The sequence below is a fragment of the Eleginops maclovinus genome, chromosome 19 (genome assembly GCF_036324505.1).
Source record: "Eleginops maclovinus isolate JMC-PN-2008 ecotype Puerto Natales chromosome 19, JC_Emac_rtc_rv5, whole genome shotgun sequence".
Taxonomy (NCBI): domain Eukaryota; kingdom Metazoa; phylum Chordata; class Actinopteri; order Perciformes; family Eleginopidae; genus Eleginops; species Eleginops maclovinus.
In genome coordinates this window covers 14,602,636-14,628,282 of record NC_086367.1, presented here as the reverse complement: position 1 = coordinate 14,628,282, position 25,647 = coordinate 14,602,636, and the positions used below count along the sequence as shown (strand labels likewise).

At 41.4% G+C, this 25,647-nt stretch overlaps 2 protein-coding genes across 6 annotated transcripts; one reads left to right on the top strand and one right to left on the bottom strand.

Annotated features, from left to right (window-relative positions):
• The first annotated feature begins 274 nt into the window (after positions 1 to 274).
• LOC134881636 (sorting nexin-14-like) lies at positions 275 to 16,519 on the top strand. 5 transcript variants are annotated; one of them, XM_063909134.1, is made up of 31 exons: positions 275 to 693; positions 856 to 1,039; positions 1,162 to 1,282; positions 1,512 to 1,585; positions 2,073 to 2,151; positions 2,269 to 2,312; positions 2,401 to 2,488; positions 2,576 to 2,660; positions 2,745 to 2,901; positions 3,080 to 3,155; positions 3,375 to 3,419; positions 3,549 to 3,629; positions 3,803 to 3,917; positions 4,332 to 4,487; positions 4,579 to 4,703; positions 5,345 to 5,403; positions 5,928 to 5,954; positions 6,816 to 6,962; positions 7,611 to 7,743; positions 8,654 to 8,840; positions 9,397 to 9,480; positions 9,737 to 9,837; positions 10,823 to 10,934; positions 11,116 to 11,156; positions 11,337 to 11,456; positions 13,073 to 13,196; positions 13,844 to 14,008; positions 14,087 to 14,182; positions 14,299 to 14,390; positions 14,634 to 14,690; positions 15,264 to 16,519. In XM_063909134.1, coding segments are annotated over exons 1-31 (3,015 nt in total). In that variant the 5' UTR covers positions 275 to 692; the 3' UTR covers positions 15,303 to 16,519. The 5 variants fall into 5 exon arrangements, with proteins under 5 accessions (XP_063765204.1, XP_063765203.1, XP_063765205.1 ...); XM_063909133.1 differs by having other exon boundaries at positions 279 to 693; positions 15,261 to 16,519; XM_063909135.1 differs by lacking the exon at positions 5,928 to 5,954 and having other exon boundaries at positions 279 to 693; positions 15,261 to 16,519.
• LOC134881637 (snake venom 5'-nucleotidase-like) lies at positions 15,584 to 21,910 on the bottom strand. The gene is made up of 9 exons (XM_063909139.1): positions 21,542 to 21,910; positions 21,173 to 21,395; positions 20,217 to 20,405; positions 19,488 to 19,685; positions 19,120 to 19,274; positions 18,651 to 18,759; positions 18,410 to 18,559; positions 17,625 to 17,825; positions 15,584 to 16,784 (listed from the first exon to the last, which is right to left on the bottom strand). The coding sequence occupies exons 1-9, from the start codon at positions 21,893 to 21,895 to the stop codon at positions 16,618 to 16,620; spliced, it is 1,746 nt and encodes a 581-aa protein (XP_063765209.1). The 5' UTR covers positions 21,896 to 21,910; the 3' UTR covers positions 15,584 to 16,617.
• Between the last annotated feature and the right edge of the window lie 3,737 nt (positions 21,911 to 25,647).

The following is a 25,647-nucleotide window of genomic DNA, read 5'->3' as shown; positions in this document are numbered from 1 at the left end:
TATACTATTCATTTAGACTGAATTAACATTTTCGCTATACTTGGTATTTTTCTCAAGACCTCACTAACGTTAGTCAAGTAACCCAAGCAACAGTACTGATGTGGCTGCTACAGCTGAATTAAATTAGCTATGGTGTGGTTAACCCTAAGGTTGTTTTTTAGATTGGTGTATAAAAACAAACCTATTTTTTAGGTTCCTCGTTATGATATTGACCTTACAGTGATATCGGCGTGTCTGCAACTCGAGCTAACAAAATATGAAATCGGCATTGTGAAGAAAAGCGTCTCGCGCCTCGGCTTCGTCTTTGTGTAATTTATTTCAGGTAGTGCGATGTAAACGGATATACTTGTTTTTCCCCCTGTAAACTACAGTAACGTTAGCCGGCATGTTACAGGCTGCTCACAGCGGAGGTGACATCACGTCTCTCCAGTCAGCGGTCAGTAATGGACAGAAATGACAGCTAGAGCACCGCAGCCATTATCCAAACAGGAGTGTTATGACAGTCAACACAGAGGATGCTGAGTAATTATCTCTAATCCCGCGGTGGCTAACAGCTGTATACGGCACCGCCTTCGCCTCTCCTACGTTTATCCTTTAAAACGAGAAACCTGAGCATTTATTCTATACATTTATCATGGTGTCGCTGCTGGACTTCAACGAAGAATGGCCCTCAACATCCACCGTAGCCTTACAGTAAGTGCAGTCGATAAATGACATCCCTGTATGTTGCTTAACGTGTAGCCGTAAATGACGAAACCGCACAAAATGACATGTTTCTGATGGGATGCTGTCACGTGACGACGCAACACGCCCTAATTTAGACATTCGCTCCACCATTTCTTATTTATTTTACAGTGTTATGCATTAGGCGTCATGTGAACATCCGCCACAAAGCGACCAAGATGGGATGCATCAGGGTTTTTCTGCAGCGAATAAGGCGCAGGGTGAAGCTGGACCGGTTCAGAGAGCTGGGCCGACAGTATCCCGTTTTCTGCTTTCTGCTGCTGGTCCTGCTTCTGTCCACTGTGCTTTTGAACAGGTCAGTAGCTCCAAACAGTAGGCTGGCTAGTAATTACCTATGAATGTTACTTTGTATAGTTATGCCATCCCATCCCATTTTTTATTTATTGCTAAGGCTGTATGTTTATTCTGTTTTCACAGATATATTCACATTATGATGGTGTTTTGGTCCTTTCTGGCTGGAGTAGTCACTTTCTACTGCTCTACAGGGCCTGAGTCTCTGCTTCCCAACATATTAGTCTCCATCAAATCAAAAAACAAGGTACCTTTATAAAGCAAGAAATACTGAAAAAAGTTGTTGAAACAGACAAAATCAAAAATCACAGAATTTGTGAATATCACGACATTTCAACATCATTTTTTGTTTCTTTTAGACATCCAAAATTATTGTTGAATACACAAACTGGTATTAACTGATTGCACCCAAAGTCCTAGACATTTCTGCAGTGAATGATTGCCATCCTCCTCAGTTTGTTAACTTTCTCTTTCAGTCATACCAACAGGAGCTGTTTCCACTAGGCCACAGCTGTGCTGTTTGTGGAAAAATCAAATGCAAAAGACACAGGTAAGTAACATGGTTATATTGAGGTGCTGTGGCAGTTGAGGAGGGGGCTGTAGTGTTTTGTATTATGAACCTATCATTTGTGTCGTCAATAGTTATGCCAATGAAATAAACTCTTTAGGACAGCAGACACAAGAGGGAACCCCGTAGACCTAGATGTCTAATGTGAAAATGCATATTACTATGCTACTGCACATCCTGGTTTTACATGTGCTAGTAAAATACGGTGAAAATCAAAAAGTGATTTGATTATTAGCAAACATTAGGGTAAAAAGGAGTGAACAAGACACTATAATTATGCCTTAATCTTATGGTGTTTTTCAAAATGCATTTAGACAACATTTCCCAGATTGGGATACATAAAGTATTTCTGATTCTGATTCTGATAGTCAAGTTATGGAAAATGTTGCATTGCCCTCTAGTGGTTAGAAAGGATTATTTTATTTTCTCTCTTTAATTCTGTTATATTTGTTGTTTCAATTACTAATAGACCAACTTTATTACTGGAAAACTATCAACCATGGCTTGACCTGAAAGTCCCCTCTAAGGTGGATGCTTCTCTTTCAGAGGTAATATAAATCAAACTATATAAAGTCCATACAATAAATAGATGGATATAAAAAAAATATTTTTGTAATCTAAAATACACCACATTATATCACATTCCAATTGTGTTTTATTTACAGATTCTGGAGCTAGTTCTGGAGAATTTTGTGTATCCTTGGTACAGGTAAGACACATTTGTATCTTGTAATAGAGAGTAAGGTGGTTTGATGTGTTGTATGTTGCGATAAAAGGCACTGTGAATTTATTTTCAGAGACATCACAGATGATGAGGCGTTTGTTGACGAGCTCAGAGTGACTCTGCGCTTCTTTGCAGCTGTGTTGGTCCGGCGGACCCAGAAGGTGACAAATCAAGGCAGTTTGGAGTTCAAATATTGGGATGTGGATTGACTGAATATAGTCTTTCTTTAATACATTTTCCCCCCCCAGGTGGATGTGGCATCCCTCATCACACAAAAGCTGCTTAAAGTTTCCATGAAGCACATAGAAATAATAAGCAAAGCAAGACAGAAAGGTATTGCGGAAATGCATCACTCAGTATTTTCATGGTGTTCACCTCAAAAGAAAAAGCAATCTACAAATCTCTCTCCTTTTATAGTGAAGAACGCAGAGTATCTTCAGCAAGCTGCCCTGGAGGAATACGGCCCTGACCTCCATGTAGCACTTCGAAGTCGTAGAGATGAGCTCCTCTACCTTAGGAAGCTGACTGAGATGCTCTTCCCCTACATCCTGCCACCCAAAGCTACAGACTGCAGGTAACTTGGTGCTGTTACAATAAAGGCAATAGCAAGTGATGCAAAAACATAGCAGCATCAGTGTACGTAGATGTCCCCCTATTAGAAACAGCATTGACACTTTACAAAAGTAGATAAGGATCATTCTTTACTTTTCATTTTCTGATTTCCTGCTGCCTTATCTCTTCGCTCCTATCAGATCTCTTACTCTGCTGATTAGAGAAGTTTTGGCTGGTTCTGTCTTCCTTCCTTCCATGGACTACTTGGCTGATCCTGTGAGTGTAGAAACATTAAGGGACAAATAATGGATTTTCTAAATCCAAAACTGTTGTTGAAGCTCTTTGCTGCTACAGTTTGTCAGTCTTATAGGTTTTTTAGTATTCAGTAAGCATGTCAGTTCACAATATTCACCATGTGCATGCTAAGTGGCGGATGAATATGTGTTATTTCAGAATATTTGAAATACTTGGTGTTCATTGGCTGCTCTCTTTCAGGACACAGTGAATCATTTACTTTTGATATTCATCGAGAACTCCCCTGTGAGTATTTTTTTTAACTGGGCACATGGAAATCCATTAACATTCTGTGTGTTTAAACATTGATACACAGTGTGTACGTAATTCACGGGTCAATCAGATAACAATAAGGATCTATTTTCGTCCCTCTAGCCTGAAGAAGCCACAGAGCCCGCATCGACGTTGGTTCCTTTCCTGCAAAAGTACTCTGATATCCGCAACAAGAAGAACTCAGTGAGTGTTTCCTCAAATCATAATATAAAGTACCACCCCCGCAACAAGAAACCAGATATTGTATGTTCTGTAGGTTTGTTTTTATAGTGTTGTACTTCAGTGTATCAGGTCTCACCGAGCCTAAAGAAAGCTGCCTTTGTTAACTGTCTTTCAATCTTGTTCTCTCTCATCAGGTTTTAAAGCTCGAGTTGAAAGAAATCAGAGAACAGCAAGACCTTCTCTTCCGTTTTATGAACTTTCTGAAGCAAGAAGGTGCTGTTCATGTGCTCCAGTTCTGCCTTGCTGTCGGTAAGCGGGTCCCAATCCTTTCAGGTGGCTTCAGATGTTACATTTGCTGCTTTTACATGCGTGGAGTTACCTCGCTATGAGCCAGTCAAGCCACCAACATTGTAAAAAACATCACCTAAAAATATCAGTTTAAATTATAAATGCTCTTCAAAATAAGTTGTACAACTCAAGTATTCTGCTTCTCCTTCTTGGTTTATTAATTTGTAATTTGACTGCATTAGAGAAAGATGTAATTCAAGCCAGCCTACTGTAGCCCTCTTCTCATCGCTCTCACGCAGTCAGTCTCAAAGCATCAGAAACAAAATCTCACTAGGACTGACTTTCCAATGTTGACACTCATGAATACCAAAGCGATGCATTCTTAAAGCTCCTTACTCTGTGAGACTAAGCTGTCTGACTCTTTCAACTACTCAGAGGAATTCAACGACAGGATCCTGTGCCCAGATCTGTCTGACACAGAGAAGATGATGCTTCACGAGGAGGTGAAGAAGATCTACGAGACGTACTGTTTGGACGAGAGTGTTGACAAGATCCGCTTTGACCCCTTCATAGTGGAAGAAATACGCAACAGTATGAGTATTTCAAAATGTGCATTTTCTCAAAGAAGGGCTTATAATGACCTACTTGTATATTCATTAACATGTCTTTTTGAACTTTCTAGTTGCAGAGGGTCCGTTCACCGAGGTGGTGAAACTGCAGACCATGAGGTGTTTGTTTGAAGCCTATGAACATGTCCTGTCCCTCCTGGAGAATGTTTTCACCCCCATGTTCTGTCACAGTGATGAGGTTAGTGTCTACACCACAGATTAAATCACTCAACTTAGTGACACACAACTTGACAACACATGCCTGAGGCTCAATCCAATTAATGAATCCCCTCTTTCATATCCTTATTGCATCCGTCCATCATACTCACAAGTTATACAAATTGTAGTTGTTCACCATTTGAATTTTGTTTGCGTCTGTTCTAACAAACCGCATAAATGCTAGAATTACAGTTGGTTTGGTGTCCATTGAATCTGTTGCACTATCCTCTTTCGATCTCTCAGCCACCAACCACTGTCGGCCGCGTCACCAATGCAAAACACGCAACTGGCCAATGAGCCGACACTGGCATTGAGCCAAGCTGCCAAGCCGAATTTCACCCCTCAGAGGCTGTTTCATTGAATACAGCTGGGTGGACAAGTGCCCAGCTATTGTCCACAGCAGGCCAATGTCCTGTATGAATAGTGTGTGTACAAAATAATGATAGTATTTAAAATGTTCTTGGCACACTTGTTACTGCTTCAAAATAAACTGTGCATTAATGATTATTATAAGGGCATAAAGAGGTCACCTGATTTATAATACGTTGTTATTATGTTGTCCATATATTTAGTTTGATGGACCTTGAATGTACATGTCTTTGTTTGCATGTCATTCTCCAGTACTTCCGCCAGCTCCTGAGAGGGGCAGAGTCCCCTGCAAGGAACTCCAGGATGAGCAGGTAGGCTTCACTTCACATGTTTTTGTGTAACAATGAAAGTCTGACCCTAGCGGTTTATTGATCCGTCAGTTAGTTTATCTTACAGAAGAATCAAGTGACTTTTTGTAATCCTGTTGAAACAGAGTGTCAAGTTTGTACAGAATATTGATTCATGTGTCTGCTACCTCATGCAACCCACGTTCCTTTAATCTGTCTGAACTTCGTGAATAATGTATCAAACATGTTTGAATGTTTACAACTCTCTGTATGCCAATAGCAACTGCAATGTGAAGGCAGAACATAGTATGTGTCTGCCGCATTACATTTAATTATACAAATAAATCCACTTTGAATGAATGGATGCAACCTAAAATAAGCTGTTAACATTATAACAAATAGTTATTTCATTAGTTGCAGGATAATGAAACTAAAATAAGAAGTAGAGAGACTTGAGCCCAGGGATCAACTGTCATGTTTTATCACGGGGTGCGGTGTGTACGTGGCCACGGAGCCCTGCCACTAACTCCTTGTGCATATTGTTCCAGAAATAGCCTCAGTTTGGATGACATTAGGTGAGTATAAGGCATCAGTGTGCTGATTAGAACAGTGGCTGGCTGAGCAGTGCTGCTGCACGCAAGACACAAAGACATATCATCCTTGCCTGGCTGGTCTTAAGAGAAACATGTGCTGCCTTTTGAACAAATTCACTGTTCTCTGGGTCCGCTGCAACCAGGGCATCAGTTCAACGAGCACTAGTCAATAATATAACAAGGATATATCATTTTATTGCTAGCATAAATTACCCAGTGAATAAGTCTTTTATTTGTTGCCTGTGCTGAAAACTCTAATAAGAGAAGATGGAAAAACATAATCAGTTAATCTTGTTAATCATAGCATGACTCATCATTAATCATGGGGTAAGCAAGCTAATCAGGAGTGATGGTGTTGAACACATGCAATTAAAAAAGTCTTATCTTTAGAACATTTAGGCTTTATTCCAAAAGATTTAGAATTTAGGTTTGCTCACGACCCAAAATGACATAGTTGAAATTGAGGGGGACTTCAGGAGGGATGTTTTTACATTTCAGTTTCAGTTTCACTTGGTTAAGAAAGCATTCTTGTTACGAAGGCAGTTTTCAAAGCAGCATGATTTACGCAACTCAAAGGAGATAGATGAGATAGTACAAAAATGGCTCTCACTGCCACTTGTAAACGCTGACCAACTATGAGTTCCAATACCCTCCATGTCTGCAACTCAGAAAACCCCCTCCCCGTCTTTCCGCCTGTTGCTCCATACATGTATTGCAACCACCGTGCTGTGTCTGTGACTGTCTATCCACTCTGATTCTATGATTCATACTGCCTGCCCCGGTATGATCCGCGGTCCTCTCCCTCCTCTTGCCCGTGGGGATGTGACCCTGTTCTGCTTATAGTTCCTGGGACTGGAGCCCTGAGTCTCCGTCCTCACTGTTCACCGCATCCGGCAGCTCTTCACCTGCATCTTTTAACTCCCTCCATGCCCAGTCCACGTTCACAACTTTCCCATACGGCTCGCTATCCCACCGCCACTCATCACCCAAGTAAGTCAGGGTCCATCATTGTGTCACAGGTCGCTCAGTGTGATGTCATGCTGTGCACTTTCCCCCTACGTTAACCCTGTCCTGGCCTGCATGGTGGGACTGATGCACGTAATCCTGTTTTTATTTGTCATGTGTCCTCCCTCCAACGTGGTTGTGTTGTTCAGGCTGAAGACTTGTCTGTTGTTTTGCAGTGACTTTTCAATGTCCAGCTTCTTGTTTACTGAATACACCACCATGTGTGTATTGTGATTTCTGGTTCTCTTACCGTTACAGACACTTACACAGAGCACCTTTGATGTTGTGTGCCTTTTCTGGTTGACCGTTAACTGATCATACGTATTGTTTGTGATCATTTTTAAAAACTAGACATCTTATCATGAAATCACTGTTTATGTATTGTGTTTGTTTATGGTTTTGCAGCACTATAACAACAATCCAGACATTTCATTGTGAGATGGCTGTGAAGTGACATTTTGGCTTTGGCTCCCTCAGCTTCTTTCTCCCCATTGTCCAGTGATGTTGCAGATCTCCTTCCCATCTGTCCTCTACAGCTCTGTCACATTTCTTTCAAGCTGCATGTGCTGTACTGAAGCCATGCACTGCTCCTACTGTACTCATTCTTTAATAACCACCATGTTTGGCCTGCAGGAACACGTCAAAGAGGGGCGAGTCCTTTGGGATTAGCCGCATTGGCAGTAAGATCAAAGGAGTGTTCAAGAGCACAACCATGGAGGGCGCAATGCTGCCATCCTACGGGCTGGTGGAGGGAGAGGATGATATGGTGAGGCTGATCCAAAATGATTCGCTCCGTTTTCATGATTTAAATTGTTAGATATAACTTTAACCTGACTGTAGCTTCCTTTAGTGTCTAGATTTAAATACAAATCAAATTGTCCTGTGTGTGCGTCTCATTCTTTCAGGTGTCTTTGATACATTTAAATGTTAAAACAATACTTAAAAATAACTAAAAGTGATTGCAAGAAAGTGATTTAAAAGTGAAATTCAAACTAAAGCACTGGTCTACACCATCGTGGCAGTTACCACTTGGTGGTGTTGGTGAGTTAAGGAAACGTAAGCCATTGTGTTCCCCAGATCTGATTCACTGCTGCTTGTATTCCGAAGACACTTGCATGATTCCCAGAAAGTGACTCGGCTTCTCTCCAGTGGAACTTTATTGTTCCAAGTATTGCCTCATTACCTCTGGCCAAGTTTAATATCACATCAGCTGCAAATAATCAAACACAGTGTGACCTCAGTTTTTGTCCCAAGCTGTTTTTATTCTGTTTGAGTAATGTTTGTCTGCTCAATGTGAGTTTTGCTATCACCGTCCTGACCTCATGACTACTTTCAGTTTCCTGTGAAGTGTTTAAGTGCCTAATAGCTTGATAATGACCTTTCATTCATAGCTGGTGCAGTAAAGCAGGATGTGTCACTGTCCCTTTATTTATTAAATTTAGAATTAGAATTTAGAAATTAAGACTTCCTTTAAAGTAAAGATAATAGGTGTACACTGGTTGTCAAATGGGTTTAAAGGTGCGCTGGATAAACACACTTAAATTTGAATTCCGTGAGAGAGCTCTAATTCAGTGGTTTTTGATTGTACTGCTCGTTTTGAGCCTTAATAGTAACGGACATATTTCTTCTGAAGTTGCTTATTTGACCTTAACCTCTCCGGCTTCCTTCCATTCAAGGTGGAGGAAGCCATGATGGTGTTGGAGGATGACTCCCCCATGGAGGCGGCCTCCACCCCCAGCACCCCCCGAAACCTGTCCGCCTGGAACATCACCATCCCGTACATTGATTTCTATGACGACGATGTGAAGAGGGAGAGGATTCCGGTGTTCTGCATCGACGTGGAGCGCAATGACCGGAAGGCAGGTAAGACTCAGCAGACCCCTCCTTCTGGCTCACAGGGAGGGGTCATTTTGCTTTCCTAGATGATGCTCCTTATCTTTATCATAAAGTTTTGCACTCAAAGTAGCCCCTGAAATATTTATGTTTTCAATATACTTTACTATACTATATATATAAAACAAATATCTCTCGGTACAGGTTTTTATTAGCATTAGCATGTTTGTTTACGTGGGACCAAGCCAGGCTATTTGGCTAGTTTCCCAAAGTGGATTCATGTTAACTGTACCAACATGAGTCATATCAATCTTCTCATCTATCTCCCAGCAAGACAGCTGATTAAAAAAATGTCCAATTATTATTGTATTTAAAAACATGAGCCTATGACAGATAAGAGCCCCAGATTGCAAACAACCTGAGACTTCATAGAATGAATCGGGGCTACATACAGGAACTTGTTGCTCAAACAGATTTACAAAAAGTTGAAATAAGAGTAAAAGCGGAAGAAGTTAACAGTTACCGATCCCTGTCTGTCGGACTTATTCATCTTATTGGTTGTTTCCCTGTTTGTATTTGTCTGCAGTGGGACATGAGACTGAGCACTGGTCGGTGTACAGAAGATATTTGGAGTTCTATGTTCTTGAATCAAAGCTTACTGAGTTTCATGGTAAGGTTCCTGTTTGAAAAAGAGGACATGTGCACTGTCCTATTTTCAATTACTGTCATGTGGAAAACACTTCCCACCAGAATGATTTTACAGATTCCAGAAGTTTCACAGAACATTACTTTCAAGGGAACCTTAATTTGAGAGGTTATGTCGATTTAATGGCCTGCATAATTTATGAATTAAGTTTGTTATTTTGCGGCCAAAGTAAAAGGAAGCTTGTTCGTTTAGATATTTTGTTTATTTTATTCTTTTGTAGGCTCATTTCCAGATGCGCAGTTGCCTTCAAAGAGGATCATCGGTCCCAAGAATTATGAGTTCCTCACATCAAAGCGGGAGGAGTTTCAGGAATACCTTCAGGTAGATGTCTGAGAAGAAACAATTCTGAAAATGATTCAAACACGCAGCTATGACTGCAACTTCTCTGCAATGAAAGCGGATCAAATAGTTGTCAATCAAATGCATCAGTCACATTTGAAAATGTTCCAATCACAAGCTAAGTAGTGATAGTGTTCAAATGTAAAACAAGTCTCATGCTAGTGGAATGTGATGACTATACCCGATGTTAATGTTCTCTAGACTCCATGAAAAAAGTAGCACCCATACATTCATATTTTGATCAGAGTTGCAGTTTGCTTTTACAGTATTTGATGTCTGAAATGACACAGTAACAGTGACGGTAATGTGTGGATTCACTTCTGTATTTAAAAAAATCAAATTCTCAGGCCCAGACCACACACCCACACCCACACACGCACACACACGCACACACGCACACACACACACACACACACACACACACACACACACACACACACACACACACACACACACACACACACACACACACACACAATCACAACCACAAACACATGTAATCTCACACACACACACACGCACACACACGTAATCACAACCACAAACACATGTAATCTCACACACACACACACACACACACACACACACACACACACACACACACACACACACACACACACACACACACACACACACACACACACACACACACAGTGCTCCAGGCTAATCTTTCTACTCACTTCATCTGGCTGCAGCAGGCAGCACTTATGTGACCATAGATCAAGATTAAATATAAACGTCCTCAATTTCAAAGTGTTTGTTCCAGGAACACACCACTTTCGGTTTTAACAAAACGCTTTAAAAGTGATTATTACATTCTGAAGAACAAAGCGCACCATATTTTATGATTGTGGTCAGGTCCCATTTAGCAGCTGAAATGACAGCTGCACCTTTTCAAATTGCTCAAAAATCTTAAGGGGAACTTAATGAGGAACACAACTTCTAATTGATGTGGCTTAATTTGCAGAAGCTTCTGCCGCACCCGGAGCTAAGCAACAGTCAGCTCCTCGCCGACTTCCTGTCTCCTCACAGTATGGAGTCTCAGTTCCTGGACAAGATGTTACCTGATGTGAACCTCGGTACTGTATGCCTGTGACAAACACTAGTGAGATGGATTATGTTTGAACAGCAGAACATTTCAAACACACTGTGACAATATTTGAACATCCTGACCTTGGGTGAAAATGTATTTGTGTTTCAAACAGTGGCAAACTGTGACAGAAGCAAACATCACTGAGACAAAGTATTTATGTTTCACAGGAAAAATCATTAAGTCAGTTCCCAGCAAACTGATAAAAGAGGTAAGAAATGCATTCCAGAAACCTGTGTGTGATTGTGTAGGGGGTGGGGAGGGGGGTGGTCTGGTTTGACTTCCTTATCTCATCTTACTGCAGTAAAAATGTTTCCTATCTCTTGCATATCAAAGAATTTTGTATAAAAAAGTCCACCTGTTAGAGAAATAATACTGTCATTGTTTTCAGAAAGGGCAGCATCTGGAGCCCTTCATCCAGTCCTTCTTCAACTCCTGTGAATCTCCTAAACCCAAACCCAGCCGCCCCGAGCTCACTATCCTTAGCCCAACGTCGGAAAATGATAAAAAGGTTGGGGACTCAAGTTTTTAACATCCAGAGATCATGCTCTTTCTCTTTCTGTACCATGTGCCTTCATTAAATGTAATAGTTGTTTACACTGAAGCATAGTATTACCACACTCTGCTCCATAAAATCTCCCACAATCTCATGGAGCGCTATATTTTAGAGATGGTTTTCAATTATGGTTTGCATCTGTCACTGTAAATCACTTTTCTTTGTTTTTTTGTAAGGTCATGAATGATGTCGGTTTTCAGTCGTTTTAAATACAAACCAGTTGTCCTGCTGACTTGAAAGCCAGTAGTTGTTGTTGCTTCAGACATATTGACACTTTGGCTATCTTACTAAACATTGTTTCTCTCATTATAACACTATGTGGTACATGTCTGTGTTTAGAATAGTTATGTCCTCTTGACATGAATTTTTACTCAACAAGACTTAAGACATTAACGTGAACACTTACCGGAGGCTACATAGGTGTATGTACTCCTGGCTGATTTAATATAAATGTCCACTAAAGCTATATAAAAAATTAAAACCCATCAAAATGACATATTAAAGGCCTACTGAAGTGCAGCACTACACACCATGCAGTCTAATAGTACATATACAACTGAATGACATATATCATTGCAACCCATGTCATTGCGGTCGCATCAACGAAGTAATTAATCATTTAAAATTGCGCGCCAGGAAATCCCTGAAAACATTCTTGTTTGAGACCCTTGGGGGCGGAGCTCCGTCGTGACGTCACAAGTGTAACCACAAGTTTGGCGTCCATTGTTGCCGGTGTGTTCCGTCGTGTTTTGCTTTGTCATGGCACGATTGTCTGCTGGTTGTGCATTATCATGGGTCCCAAAGGGTATAACAACTTAGCAATACGTATTTGATTGGTTTAAACAACGTTTCTACACACGATGCTGTTTGGGCGCTGTATGTCGCCCCGGGCAGCCTGCAGTGCTTAGGACTTAGGGCTGGGAGGCAGTTTAGAATCTTGGCGACAGATGTCACCCAAGGCAGTAGACGGGTTAAAGAGGAATACTAATTACCATTCTGTACTGTGTAGGCTATTTATATCGTGGTCTATCCATCTACCGGCTCTACTGTCACTCCCAGCGTCTGACACTGCTGGTTCAAACATATATGGTTGGACTCCCAGTGGCTCTGCCACATCAATTTCTCCATCTGATGACGGCTCAGGGGCATCAGAGAGCTCACTGACGCTTTCATCGTGTTCAGCACCAACAGAAACACGAATTTTCGCTGAAATCACTCTCACTAGTACTGCTAGCCATGGTTGCAACACCGGTACAGTTACACTCGTGACGTCACGCGAAAGTCGTCTGCTACTTCCGGTACAGGCAGACTGTTTTGAGAAAGTCCCCGCCGGCTGATAAAAATCTTTTTTTCTTGTCAATTATTCTGCTTATACGTGCTCCCCAAAAATACAAGAATTTCACCAAACGATCAAGTAATATACATAGAACTGAACTGCTATCCCAAAAAAACGTTTCAGTAGGCCTTTAAGCTCAGCAGAGTGGTCAGTCCCTCAGATTAGAAAAGGTTATTGAAACAGCAGGATCATGATCACAAAAGGCTTCAGTCTGATGTACATTTCTTTCTCCTAGCTCTTCAACGAACTCTACAAAAACAACGCCAACCGATCAGAGCTGACTGAGAAGCGTCACAATCAGAACTACTTCATGGAAATGATCACGGTTGAAGGGCTGTATGACTACATAATGTTTTTGGGTCAGTGAGTTCTCCTGGAGTTTGTTTACTGGAATAAGTTAATGGCAACATTTTGACATTTTATCATTTATCACTGACAGAGGTGTGTACTGGGCGTTCTGTTTTTTTGTATGCTGAAGCACAGGAAATAGTTATAGGAGTTTTAATAGTTTTATCCCCTTATCCACATGTTGGAAGACAATAAAATGATGAAAGATTATAATAAAGCATTTAAACCAAATACACGAACAAACATACATTAAGTAAATCCAAAGACCTTAGCATTTCTACATGAAATGAGAAAATGTCTTGTTTATTTGCATTTTAATAGCTAACTGCAAGTTAAAGTAACCCAATTACCTTCTGGGACATTTGTAATGCTGATTATGAAAACATGCAGTATCTAGTGATAGTAGTAACTCGATGAATAAAGCACCACTCGGGAGTCACAGAGTTCTTAACTGTAACACAAGGAATACAAAAGTTAATAAAAGGGTACTTAAAAAAGCCATTGCTGCAGGATTGCACTATAATGAAGCAACGGGGGGATTTCATGTTTCACCACCATGACACATTCACCCCTGGACCCCTGAGGTAAAGCCCATTACTCACTCACTCTTTTATTCTTTATCTCTCCCGCTCCTCTTCTTCTTCTTTATGGCTTTCAGGCCGAGTGGTCTTCCGCATCCCCGACTGGCTGCACCACCTGCTGATGGCCGGCAGGATGCTGGTGAAGAACACGTTGGAAGCCTACACAGATTATTACCTTCAGTGCAAACTGAACCAGGTGGTTCAGGAGCACCGGCTAGTCTCACTCATCACCTTGCTTCGAGGTAAGTAAATGTTGAACTATTCCATTCAACTTGCTAATGTAAGCGATTGAATGATTTACATAATATTTGGTCTTCTAGACACAGTTTTCTGTGAGAGCAGTCAGCCCCGCTCGACTCCGGACAAGCAGAGGAGGGCAAAGAAGACATTCGAGGAGATGATGACCTACATTCCAGGTATTTAAGATATTATATTAGACCAACATACTGTCCATAGTTTCCACTTTCAAGACAAATGTGCAGATGTGAGAGCAACTGGATTCAAAAGATATTCATAAGCCGCTTATATTTAGATTTTCTGGGCAAGTGTATCGGAGAAGAGGCCAAGTATGGAGGTGTACGTCTACTCTTTGATGGACTGCAACAGCCAGTTCTCAACAAACAGGTAACCAAGCCCGTCATTTTTAGGACACATACAACATGTAAAACACTCCCAGTTTTCCCACTACTTTTGGATATGGTCAAGACAAAAAAGAAACTACACTAACCATGATTTTGTGTATTTTTGTGTAATTGTTCTGGAGTTTAACATTTGCATATCTTTTTTTCAATATGTGTTTGAGGACTGTAACAAAAGATAACTCCCATTATTGCTTTTCATCCTCCTCCTGCCTTTGGCCTTTCTCAGCTGACGTATGTGCTGTTGGACATTGCCATTCAAGAGCTTTTCCCTGAACTAAACAAGGTAAACAGAAGCTGGCCTTGGATATTTTGAATATCCATCCATTCTCTTTAGCGGTTCATCCATTGTAGGGCTGCAGGGGGAATCTGAATATATGAGGACAAAAAAATGTAATTTCTTCATCTGTATCGTAATTGTAACGGTCAGTATTACATCTGACATTGAATCAGTGAAACCAGTGACTTTATGATGTCTCCCTAAATGATCAATAAAAGGATGCAGAGATATCGTATCACGGGATAAAGTAAAACCTCTAAATCACAGTAGTTTTGTAAGAGAATACGATAAAACTTTAAACTGCAACTTCAGTGATTGGAATTCACTGCAGTTAATTACATATAATAAACCCATTCAAATATTTGTATAAGTTTATTATACAACGGCATAATATTTACATGCATTTCTTTATATTTTCGTCCTTAAATCAAACGTAAATAATTATTTACCTACATCTGTAACTATGAGTGATAAATATATACTGTATATATATATATATATACACACACACATAATAGAACATCTATTTTATCTATAAATGTTTTCTTTAGTACTTAATTGTTTCTGTTTTCTCAGCAGGTACAGAAGGAGACCTCTGTGATGGCTCCCTGGATGTAAAATGAGCATTACAACGGACAATCAGCTGACATGCTCTCTCCACAATGAACTGAAACATCTGCAGAGACTTGTGTTGGTGTGTTTACATGAAACCTACATGCAGAGCAGACCCCATGTACAGCATCTGACCTGGATACATGCCACAGCAAGAAGAGGAAACACAAGGCGTTTCCTGCTATATGTGTCATTAACATAGCAAAATAAATGATACAACAGTGTTACGAGCACACTGTTGCATTGTCTTTTATCACTTACATTGTAGTCGAAATCACCTCTTGAAAATTGTTCACGATGAAATCCGTTTTATTTGAAACAATCACAAGACATAATTCAATACATCATTATAACAAAACACATTTAAACGCTATTTGTCGACTAAGATTACACGAGTAATGTACAGACTCAATAACAGCAGGAATAATACTTCAGAAAAAAAATCATAATTCACATTGATAAACTGTTGTCACAATACCATTTATTTTTTAGGTTAAAAAATACCTGAGAAAGGGCCTTCTACTTCCCTTTTAAATATGTACTAACAGGCTTACAAAAGTACTTTATAAAGATGGAATTACGAACCAGATGAACGTCAATGTTTGGTTTGAAACAAAGTATTTGATCCGCTCGGGGTTTTTGGTTCTTGGCAAAACAAAACATGTCAAGTTCATACAAGGAGAGGTTGAAAAAGGTAATGTTCATGAGAAGAAACACATGTATAACTTATTTACTGACCATAAACTACTATAGCAATATTTTATCTTGATGGACATACTTGTAGCAGTATAGTTATTATTCATATATTAGATGAGCAGGCACAGTGTTGTTTTTGAAAAGAAATCTCATGTGGCACTCAAAAGGTAATGAACGTGAGTTTAGGATTGAAGATGTTCTACAAAAACTACAATATATCAAAGAATATGTATATTCAACATTCAGTGCATTAATACTTTTGGCTTTGGTTTGTTTTCATCCATTTCTATTCATGGCAGATATATAGCAGCTAGACAGCTTCCCCTTTAGTTAACTCAATACAAAGTTGGGCACTAGAGCAGTCTCAAAAACGAACTTACATGCACGTTAAAAAATGTTCTATTAAGGTTCTTCATTCTTCTTCAGCTGTAATATCTTGCTCACATGCACGAAAGATGCTGTTATACAGAACACTTGTCATCCAAAGCCCTTAAAATCATTCATTTAAATCGCTGTATGAAACTACACTGAGGCTTTCTCTACAATCTTGTTGTTTACTTACTGTCCTTAAAGGCATGCAAAGGCAGTTAACTAAACCCCACAGGAATTTACAGGCAGTTTAACATCAAAGCCACAAGTGGGCCAGAGACTGACATAAACCCAGCAGCAACAAACCCATGCTGTGTGCTGCTAGGAAAGCCGAGTTCCTGAACGTGATCCGCCCTTCCACTGCCGGGTACACGCGCTTCATGTCCGAAATGTATTTGGAAAATACAGAAATGTCCATGTCACCTGCAAGAGGAAGCAAAGTTACGACTTTGTTGTTATTTGGTTGGTACTTTATGAAGTGTTTCACATAAAAGTATATATCCCTGCTGTCCCAGCTTAAAGCCACCTGTTCTCTATTTTTCACAACGCTATGAGAGACAGCTGCACAGCTATTAAATCCATCCAATTTAGATAAAACAATCCCAACAGAGTGACTCTAAATACAGTAAGTACACCAAGGGGTGACTTCTGATAAATGAGTGAACAGGGACTCTCCTAATCACTGATAGACAAACTGCACCCTGCAGTGCCTTGCTGAGGAGGATAGCTGCAGTCATTTTAAGTGATTGATAAACAGAGAGACCATTTAAATGTCCAGATGAGTGGGTGGTATCGAATGTAAAAAGAAGGAAAATCAGCTCAAAAACTATTACAGCTCAAGAGCTACAGCTAACGGCCCTGTGAGGCTGTATTGAGGCACAGTTGTGTTAGAGCTAATACTAAAACCAGCATGTTAACATTTGCCAAAAAGTAATCAACACCAAAAAGCCCACATTTCAGAGACATCTCATATGTTAAATCGCAGACATTACTCTGTTTTTGCACAGACATGAATTTGACATGATGTGTCAACATATCCAGCTTATTTTAGTAAAATAGTGAAAGTTCAGAGGTCAAATAAGGCTTATTCTAACACTACTTTCTCCATTCTTGAAATGTTTCACAGGCTCCTGAAATTAGGGGGAGTTCATTTTAGATTCACATCTATCATTCCCCTTAACCACACACATCATCAAAACCCACTGTTTGAATTAGATTTTATGCTCCATCCAGATTACATTACCAACGTATAAACATTCTTACCTGTGTTATGTTTCAGTAACTCGTCCTTGATCATGGTAAAGCCATCGCCTCCGCCCACTATGTATGAAGGCATGACCACAGTGTACGTCTTCTCGGGGTCTAGCGGTTCATACTTGGGAACCCGGCACTCAGTGCAGAGCATGTACAAGGAGACCACCCGCTGGTTCACTGGTTTGGAGAGGTCATACTGAACCTTAATGCCTAGAAAAATGTCCAAGAGAAGATAAGGAAATGTTGTGTTTTGTTTCTGTTTTTATCATAGCAATCAACAACACAGTATGTGCTGCAATTGTTTCTAAACAAACTGAGAGGGAGATGGTGATAACATGTCTTTTGGTTCATATTTTCAGTAACATGACTGCCGCTAGCAGTTTGACTACTTAACCAAATTGAAAAATCAACTGTGTAAAACGCAAAGAATAAGTGGCACTGAGCTTAGGTCTATACATTTTTTTGTAATAATAAGGAATGGAAGCAAAGTCTACAGGGAAGCAATCGAAACGTAGCTGGAGTCATTATTCACAGCCATTACATTAAGCTACTGGATATGTTTAAACAGCTGGCCTGGCTCTGTCAAAAGCTAACAACATTTGCCTACTGGGGTCTTTGCAGGCAAGAAACCATGAGTGGAATCAATCCTCTAACTCCTACGAGGAAAGCAAGAAAGGGAATTTACCAAATTGTCAAATTTTAATGCAAAATAAGGAAGTAAAAGTTACAATTATTCAAGAAGACTCCAGGGGAAACTGGTGTTGGTGAAGCAGCATAGGAACCGGAAGACAAACCTGAGACTTGAAGAAATTCTCCAGACATGCTTCCATATCTGTGAATGGAGTACTCGAATGCCTTCCTCACTGTCGATCCTTTTATCTTGACCAAGTCAAAGGTCCCTCCAAACGGCAAGACAGTGAGGATGTCCTCCATTGTTATGGAACCTTAAAGTTAGGGCAAATACATACTGTAAGTACATTTTAAAAGGGACTACAACTGCAGCCTTTGTAATGAAACATTTGAGAAAGAAAGTACCATTTTTGTATTGTTCGTCTATAGCTGTCCGTATGGCACCGCTATTCAGCATACAAATGCCCACATGATTCCACTGCAGCTCAGTTGAATACTTTATGTTGTGATAAATCTGGCAATGCAAAAGGGGAAACATGTTATACAGCAGTCAAACTCTGCTTCTTGGGAAGAATGCATCTCCTGTTGTAGTTAAGATTGACCCTTTGTCTATGTGCATAAGGGTTATTAGTGTAAGTATGGTCTAAAAACCCCTGCAGGCCTTTGAATTCCACTAATTCCCACCCAATGCTGAACATGCAGAGGCAGGATCTCAGAATTAAGAATCACATTTAGAGGAAACGAGTGACAAAGAGAAACTGCCTCTTGTCTAAGTGGTTACTATACTGATCAACAAAGTGAGGAAGCAACTCAAGTCGCCTATATAGTGTGGATGAATCAACAAATGAAGGTAATGTTTGCCTGTAATTATTACCATAGCATCACAGATCAGGTTTCCAAGGTTACACTCCCGAAATCGACACTCTAGAAACGTCCCATTGAGGTAGACTAAGGTTTGTCCGACGTACTGAGAGGAATACTGAGCCAAGTCTTTCTTCCACTTCTTAATGTCAGCGAGGATATCTGGGTCTGAGAAAGTAACAAGACGAACAAAACTTGTTCAAAGAAGGGATTTCAAAATGTGCAAGTAGTAGTTCAAGCTTCCATTTCAAAAGGTGTGTAAATATAACAGTAAGTACAACATTATTCAGCCTCTAATGTTAGTTATTGTTTCACTTTGACACAAATCGTTTTGAGTGAAAAGTCAAGCATGGGCTCATTGTAATTACTATTGCAGTCTACCTTGAGGAATGCTGCTGTCCATTAGGATGGGGTTCCCGACTGCTTTCACCACATTCCCAGCCTCGTCAAAGGTGACTTTTAGATATCCAAGATACTTCCCAAAGGCAAAGGCCTGCACCACCGGCACGTGTCTCCCATCATTGGACCTCACCATGAAAGGGTACGGACCTTCTGGCACTTCAGTGGATGGGGGGTTTCCTGCCAAGAACAGTTTTCAGAGCACCATTTCTCATTTCGTGATACAGTGAAGATAAAACCATGCATTTTTATGTTGCGCTATTTCATCTATTATTGTATCTACATGTGCTAAAAAAGAAACTGCAGCTGAATTGAACAAAATACAGATACAGAAATCAGTTAAACGTAGTCAGCTTCTTCTTACTTGATTGTTCATCGTCATGGATGTTTTTAGGGACAGATCATAATTGTCTCTTTCTCTACCAAACATTGAATACAACTGTTTAAAACACTATATTAAAGTAGTTTCATGTTAAAAATCAAGGCTTCCTAGAGGCTACAAGTTAAAGGTTAATGTCTATTCAGTCTAAATAATGTCAATAATTGTTTATATCTGGTTAACATCCCTTATTTGAAAAAATAATTGTAAAAATCTTCTTAAATCTAGATAAAAAGTCAATTCAGAGGTTTAAAAGATACAATAAAGTTATTTTTTTGTAAACATGAACCACTAGAATAGACCTGAATGAAATAAAATAGAAGAAAAAATACCAGTATAGAGGAATGTATTGGTGTGTCCTCCAATGACGACATCAACCCCTCTCACATGTTTGGCAATTTGTTGATCCATGTCAAAGCCAGAGTGGCCCAGGGCGATGATCTTATTATAGCCCAAGGTTTCCAGCTTATCGACCTGAACCTGGAGTGCCTTCACCTCATCCTCAAACTTTAGATGTTGGCCTAAGACAGGGGGGGGGGGGATTTGAAGTATATAAAACCTCTATTGTACACTAATGCCCCTTTTCCACCAAACCGGATCCGGTTCAAGATCCGATCTCTTGCTTTTCTGGCGCTTTACTGGTTCTAGCCTGTAGCATCCCTTGTGCCCGTTAATTTCGCGCGGAGAATAGTGGCGCAGTTGGCTTTCCATACGGGGAAATGCCGCCCCGGGCGGCTGCCCGCTTCGCCCATGCCCAAAACCGCTACTGGCTCTTCCCAATGATCAATAACAGTGAACGATGATGATTAAAGTAAGGTAAAAATAAACAGCATCACACTGAGCCTGTTTAGTGTTGCCTGACTTTATAAAGTGTGTGTTTTATAAGTGTGTGGTCGCGTTGTAGTCACTTTGCTCAGCGCTAATGCTTGTTACAAATTGTACTCGCTATGACCTGTTATTGCTCAGGTTAATTTCCCCCCTCCGAAGTAAACGTGACGTATTGGTTCGTATTGGATCTTGGATCCGGCCGGGCAGCCGAGTGGGGCCAGAAAGATCCGGGTTTTCGGCGCTTAAAGCCGGTGCCGCTGCGGTGGAAACACGAATAAACCATATCTTTTTCGGCTGCAGCTCCGGGTCCGGGTTGGTGGAAAAACGGGATTTGTTTGGTCTGAGCTCCATGCACACACTGGACACACACGGCTTTACCTCACATGAACTTCTGCATGTAACAATGTGCCAAAAATACATTCAACATTTCATCAATCCAACTAAAGACTTTTCTTTTTACCTGGCATCGATAAGAAGGGGGTTTCTGCAGTGGTGTAGCCAACCACAGCCACTTTCTCTGAGCCCACATTTATGACAGTGTAGGGCTGGTAATAGCTGCTGAGTTTTGCGGCCAGGGTCTGGTCTGGCTTTATGTTTGCACTCACCATAGAGCAATTAACATTTTCGAGGAAGGGCTGGATCAGACCCTCCACTCCATTGTCAAACTCATGATTTCCAAAAGCCTTCATTTAGAAAAACAGGATTGTATTAGCTGATGGACTCCAGATTTCATATACTTTACAGTTCTACTTGTTACAATGTCTTTGTAAAACGCCCAAAATTAACCTCTTCATCTGTTGTGTTGAAGTAAAATTTAAAGAGTATTTACCATGGCATCATAACCGAGTTTGTTCATGAAGTGAGCTGCTTCGGCGCCTTTATAGAAGTTGAACCAGACAGACCCCTGAAACTGGTCTCCAGCGTCCAAGAACAAAACATTTTTCTCCTTTTTCCGGATCTCCGACACTTTAGTGAACCTCCTGGCGACCCCAGCAAAACAGGGACCCTTGTCTGGACACTTCCCCGAGTCCACGCTGGTCTCCTCAATCCGCGCATGATTGTCGTTAGTGTGAAGCACTGTCACTTCAAAAGTCGACGCTGTGGCCGAAGTGTTTAGAAAGAGGCACAGCAAGGTCAGGAGAGCGCACCGAGACGTCCAGACGCTCATCGTGCTGTTGTGCATAAAAACGCAACAGTGTCCAAGAATGTAAATCACTTTAAAAAAAAAAAGGCGTGGGCTTTTACGGTGAAGAAGGATGTGTCTTCAAAGAGGTGATAAAGTCGGGGTCACATAATTCCCGCATAGAAAATAGAAGTAAAGAAATACATTAAAAGCGTGTGCCGTAAAAGTCTGCTTATATGTAAGCTTTAAGCAGATAATAAGAAACACTTTTGGGATGCCATAGGGACATATGAACATTATTTGGATGGGTACTCAACTTTGTGATTGACTAAATCTATCAGCCTTTACTCTTACAGTTGTCTCTTTGCTGTAATGCGGTTTCAAATGTGGAATAAATACAAATGCTAAGACTTTCCATCATTATAATCGATCAGACAACATATTGGCAATTTGTTCAACCTTTCAGGATGTGATGTTTTGTGTGGCATTTATTTAGGGAGTAGCCTAGTAGTGTTTCCTCTTTTTCATGAATGACGGAATCAACATACTCTATTCAGTATAGAGTGAAAGTGGCCGCACTGATCTGTCAGCTCTGGTCACTACATTTCTCCTCAGTCAGCAGCACCACTTGGTGGAAAGACTAACTGTGTTGATCCCCAATAAGTTTGTCCTCTTAAATCAAATACTTTAAAAGATACATAACCCGAATCCTGTAGGTTACTAACCTACCTCATTAATGGTCATAATATCCACAAAAATACCAAGACTGAACTTTACATAATATTGAATGTGGGGAAGCCTCATAGACAACAATATTGAATGATTAAAATGTTGTATTTTGGGGAAACTTCAATAGGTTTGATTGGCCTTGAATAATTTTGTATTTTATTTGTTGCAGCATTTATTTATTATCATTGTTACAGTTGGAATAACAACAACAGTTTCTGTGACTTAAGTTTCATTAACAAGTGTACTATTTGGTTCAATGTGGGTTTAGTTTCTGGTCAAGAGCTGCAGTAATAATAATAATAATAATAAATTAATTTTATATAGCGCCTTTCAGGACTCTCAAGGTCGCTTTACAAAGAGTGTGTGTGTGTGTGTGTGTGTGTGTGCGTGAGTGCGTGCGTGAGAGTGAGTGAGGGTGCAAGTGCGCAGGGCGCCAGGTGGGGTTGTGAGGGGGTTAAAGTCCATAGGCCTCAGAGAAAAGGTGTGCCTTGAGGTGCTTTTTAAATGAATCAACTGAGGGGGCACAGCGGATGTGTGGGGGGAGTTGGTTCCACATGGTAGGGGCAGACACACAAAAGGCCCTGTCCCCAAAAGTCTTAAGTCGGGTGCGGGGTACTGCCAGCTGGTCCTTGACAGAGGACCTGAGGGACCGCAGGGGGGTGTAGGGGTGTAGGAGGTCGGAGAGGTAACGGGGGGCAAGGGCGTGGAGGGACTTGTAGGTGAGTAATAGGATTTTGAATTTGATGCGGAATTTGACAGGTAACCAGTGGAGCTGCATGAGGGTGGGGGTGATGTGCTGCCAGGGCTTAATGCCAGTTAAGACCCTAGCAGCAGAGTTCTGTACATATTGCAGTCTGTCCAGGGTTTTTGAGGGGAGACCTGTGAGGATGGCATTGCAATAATCCAGGCGGGTGGAGATGAAGCAGTGAATGAGGGTTTCGGTTACTGAGGCTGAAAGTGAGGGTCGGAGTCTTGAGATGTTTTTCAGGTGGTAGAATGCAGATTTAGTGATGTTGTTAATGTGGGACTGGAATGATAGAGTGGGGTCGAGAATGACACCCAGGTTGCGGACAACGGGTGATGGGGTGATGTAGCAGCCATCCACTTCCAGGAGAAGATCCCCAACCTTCCTGAGCAGTGGCTTGGGCGCCACAACCATGAGCTCAGTTTTATTGCTGTTGAGTTTGAGGAGGTTAGAGGTCATCCAGGTTTTTAGTTCTTGCAGACAGTTGATGAGTGGGCCAGGTGGGAGCAGAGTGGAGGGTTTGGTGCTGATGTACAGTTGAGTGTCGTCGGCGTAGCAGTGGAAACTGAGGCCGTGGTGACGAATAATTTGGCCGAGGGGGAGCATGTAGATGGTGAAGAGGAGAGGGCCGAGCACAGATCCCTGGGGTACGCCATGATTGACTGGGGCCAGGATGGAGTTGGCATCTTTCAGGGTGACATATTGTTTGCGGTTGGAAAGGTAGGACTGAAACCAGGAGAGAGCTGAGCCCCTGAGGCCGATGAGCTCAGTGAGACGGGAGAGGAGGATGGAGTGGGACACTGTGTCAAAGGCTGCAGAGAGGTCGAGGAGGATGAGGATGGAGATGAGGCCATTGTCGGCGGCAGTGAGCAGGTCGTTAGTGATTTTAATGAGGGCGGTCTCGGTGCTGTGTTGAGTTCTGAAGCCAGATTGGAGGGGTTCAAAGAGCTCATGGTGTGACATGTGATGTTGAAGCTGGGAAGCCACTGCTCTTTCCAGAATTTTACTTAGGAAAGGAAGGTTGGAGATTGGACGATAGTTGTTAGGGTCGTCAGGGTCCAGACCGGGCTTTTTCAAGGTGGGAATGACTGCAGCTGTTTTGAAGCCTGAGGGCACCACACCAGAGTCCAGTGAGCAGTTTATGATGGCGGCAATAGAGGCAGAGATGACAGGGAGGCAGGTCTTCACCAGGGTGGTAGGCATGGGGTCCAGCTGGCTGGAGGAGGTCTTCGCTTTGGACACCAAGTCATGCACCTGGTCAGTGTCCAACATGGTGAAGGAGGAGAGGCAACACTGCAGTGGGCAGGCAGTAGGGGTGTCGGCACCAGGATGGTGGGGAGAAGGGGGGGGTGGCGTAGAATATTGCAGAAGGTGATTATGAATAGTTTCCACTTTTTTCTGAAAGAAGTCCAGGAACCTGGAACACAGATCAGCTGCATCAGAGGGTTGGGGGGAATCAGGAGGGCGCAGTAGTCGGTTGATTGTTATGAAAAGCTTTTTAGGGTGGTTTTGTTGGTTATTAATAAGTATGGAGTAGTAGAGTGTCTTCGCCTTCAAGAGAGCCTCCTTGTAGTCCCTGATGTGGTCTTTGTAGGCCTCATGGTGTACGGTGAGGCCAGATGTCCTGTAGCGCCTCTCAAGCTGGCGGCCGGCTGCTTTCATGAGGCGGAGCTCAGGAGTAAACCAGGGAGCGGGGCGTGCAAATGAGACCAACCGGGTTATGGGAGGGGCAACTGAGTCCAGACTGAGGGAGAGAGCAGTATTGTAGTGTTCCACCAGACCATCCACGGTGGTGTTAAGAGGGGGAGTGGCCAGGTGGCCAGAATATGTTTTGTGGTAAGACAACGTGAGAAACAAATAGAAATAGTTCTCAGCATTCGTGTGCTAACATCAAAATCCATACAACTTGACACTACAATTAAGAAAATAAACATTAAGTGATGAAAACTGAAAGTGATGAAAACTGAAAGTAATTCAACGGAAACACCCAATCATGAAGAACGTTGTGTGAATCATTCCACAAAGGTTTATTCTTTAAATCATGAACACATCTCATTGGCCTTTGCAGGAAGGCTGAATTAGTATCCTTAAGTGTTCACTGAGGTGCTGCAAGAGTACCAGGCATTTTATCATTGCTAAAACTGTACAGCAGCAGACACAAAGCCATTATTAATCAAATAAATTCATGCATATATAAACATGAAGCAAGGGTTTGAGTACAAGTATAATCCAATGTTTTACTTATTTGCTTTTAACTGCTCTCCCAGTTTAAGAATTACCCTCCACAGTTTTGCAACAGCTTCCAGTGTTGGACGTACAACAGTCGACAAAACAAATA

Excerpts from the sequence above, each read along its gene's own strand:
- LOC134881636 (XM_063909133.1), top strand. Across the intron at positions 2,489-2,575 it reads TGGTCCGGCGGACCCAGAAG|GTGGATGTGGCATCCCTCAT; the intron begins GTGACAAATCAA and ends TTCCCCCCCCAG. Across the intron at positions 4,704-5,344 it reads TGTTCTGTCACAGTGATGAG|TACTTCCGCCAGCTCCTGAG; the intron begins GTTAGTGTCTAC and ends GTCATTCTCCAG.
- LOC134881637 (XM_063909139.1), bottom strand. The coding sequence starts at position 21,895 with ATGCACAACAGCACGATGAGCGTCTGGACGTCTCGGTGCGCTCTCCTG. Across the intron at positions 21,396-21,541 it reads AACTCGGTTATGATGCCATG|GCTTTTGGAAATCATGAGTT; the intron begins GTAAATACTCTT and ends TTCTAAATGAAG. Across the intron at positions 19,686-20,216 it reads CAATACATTCCTCTATACTG|GAAACCCCCCATCCACTGAA; the intron begins GTATTTTTTCTT and ends TGTTCTTGGCAG.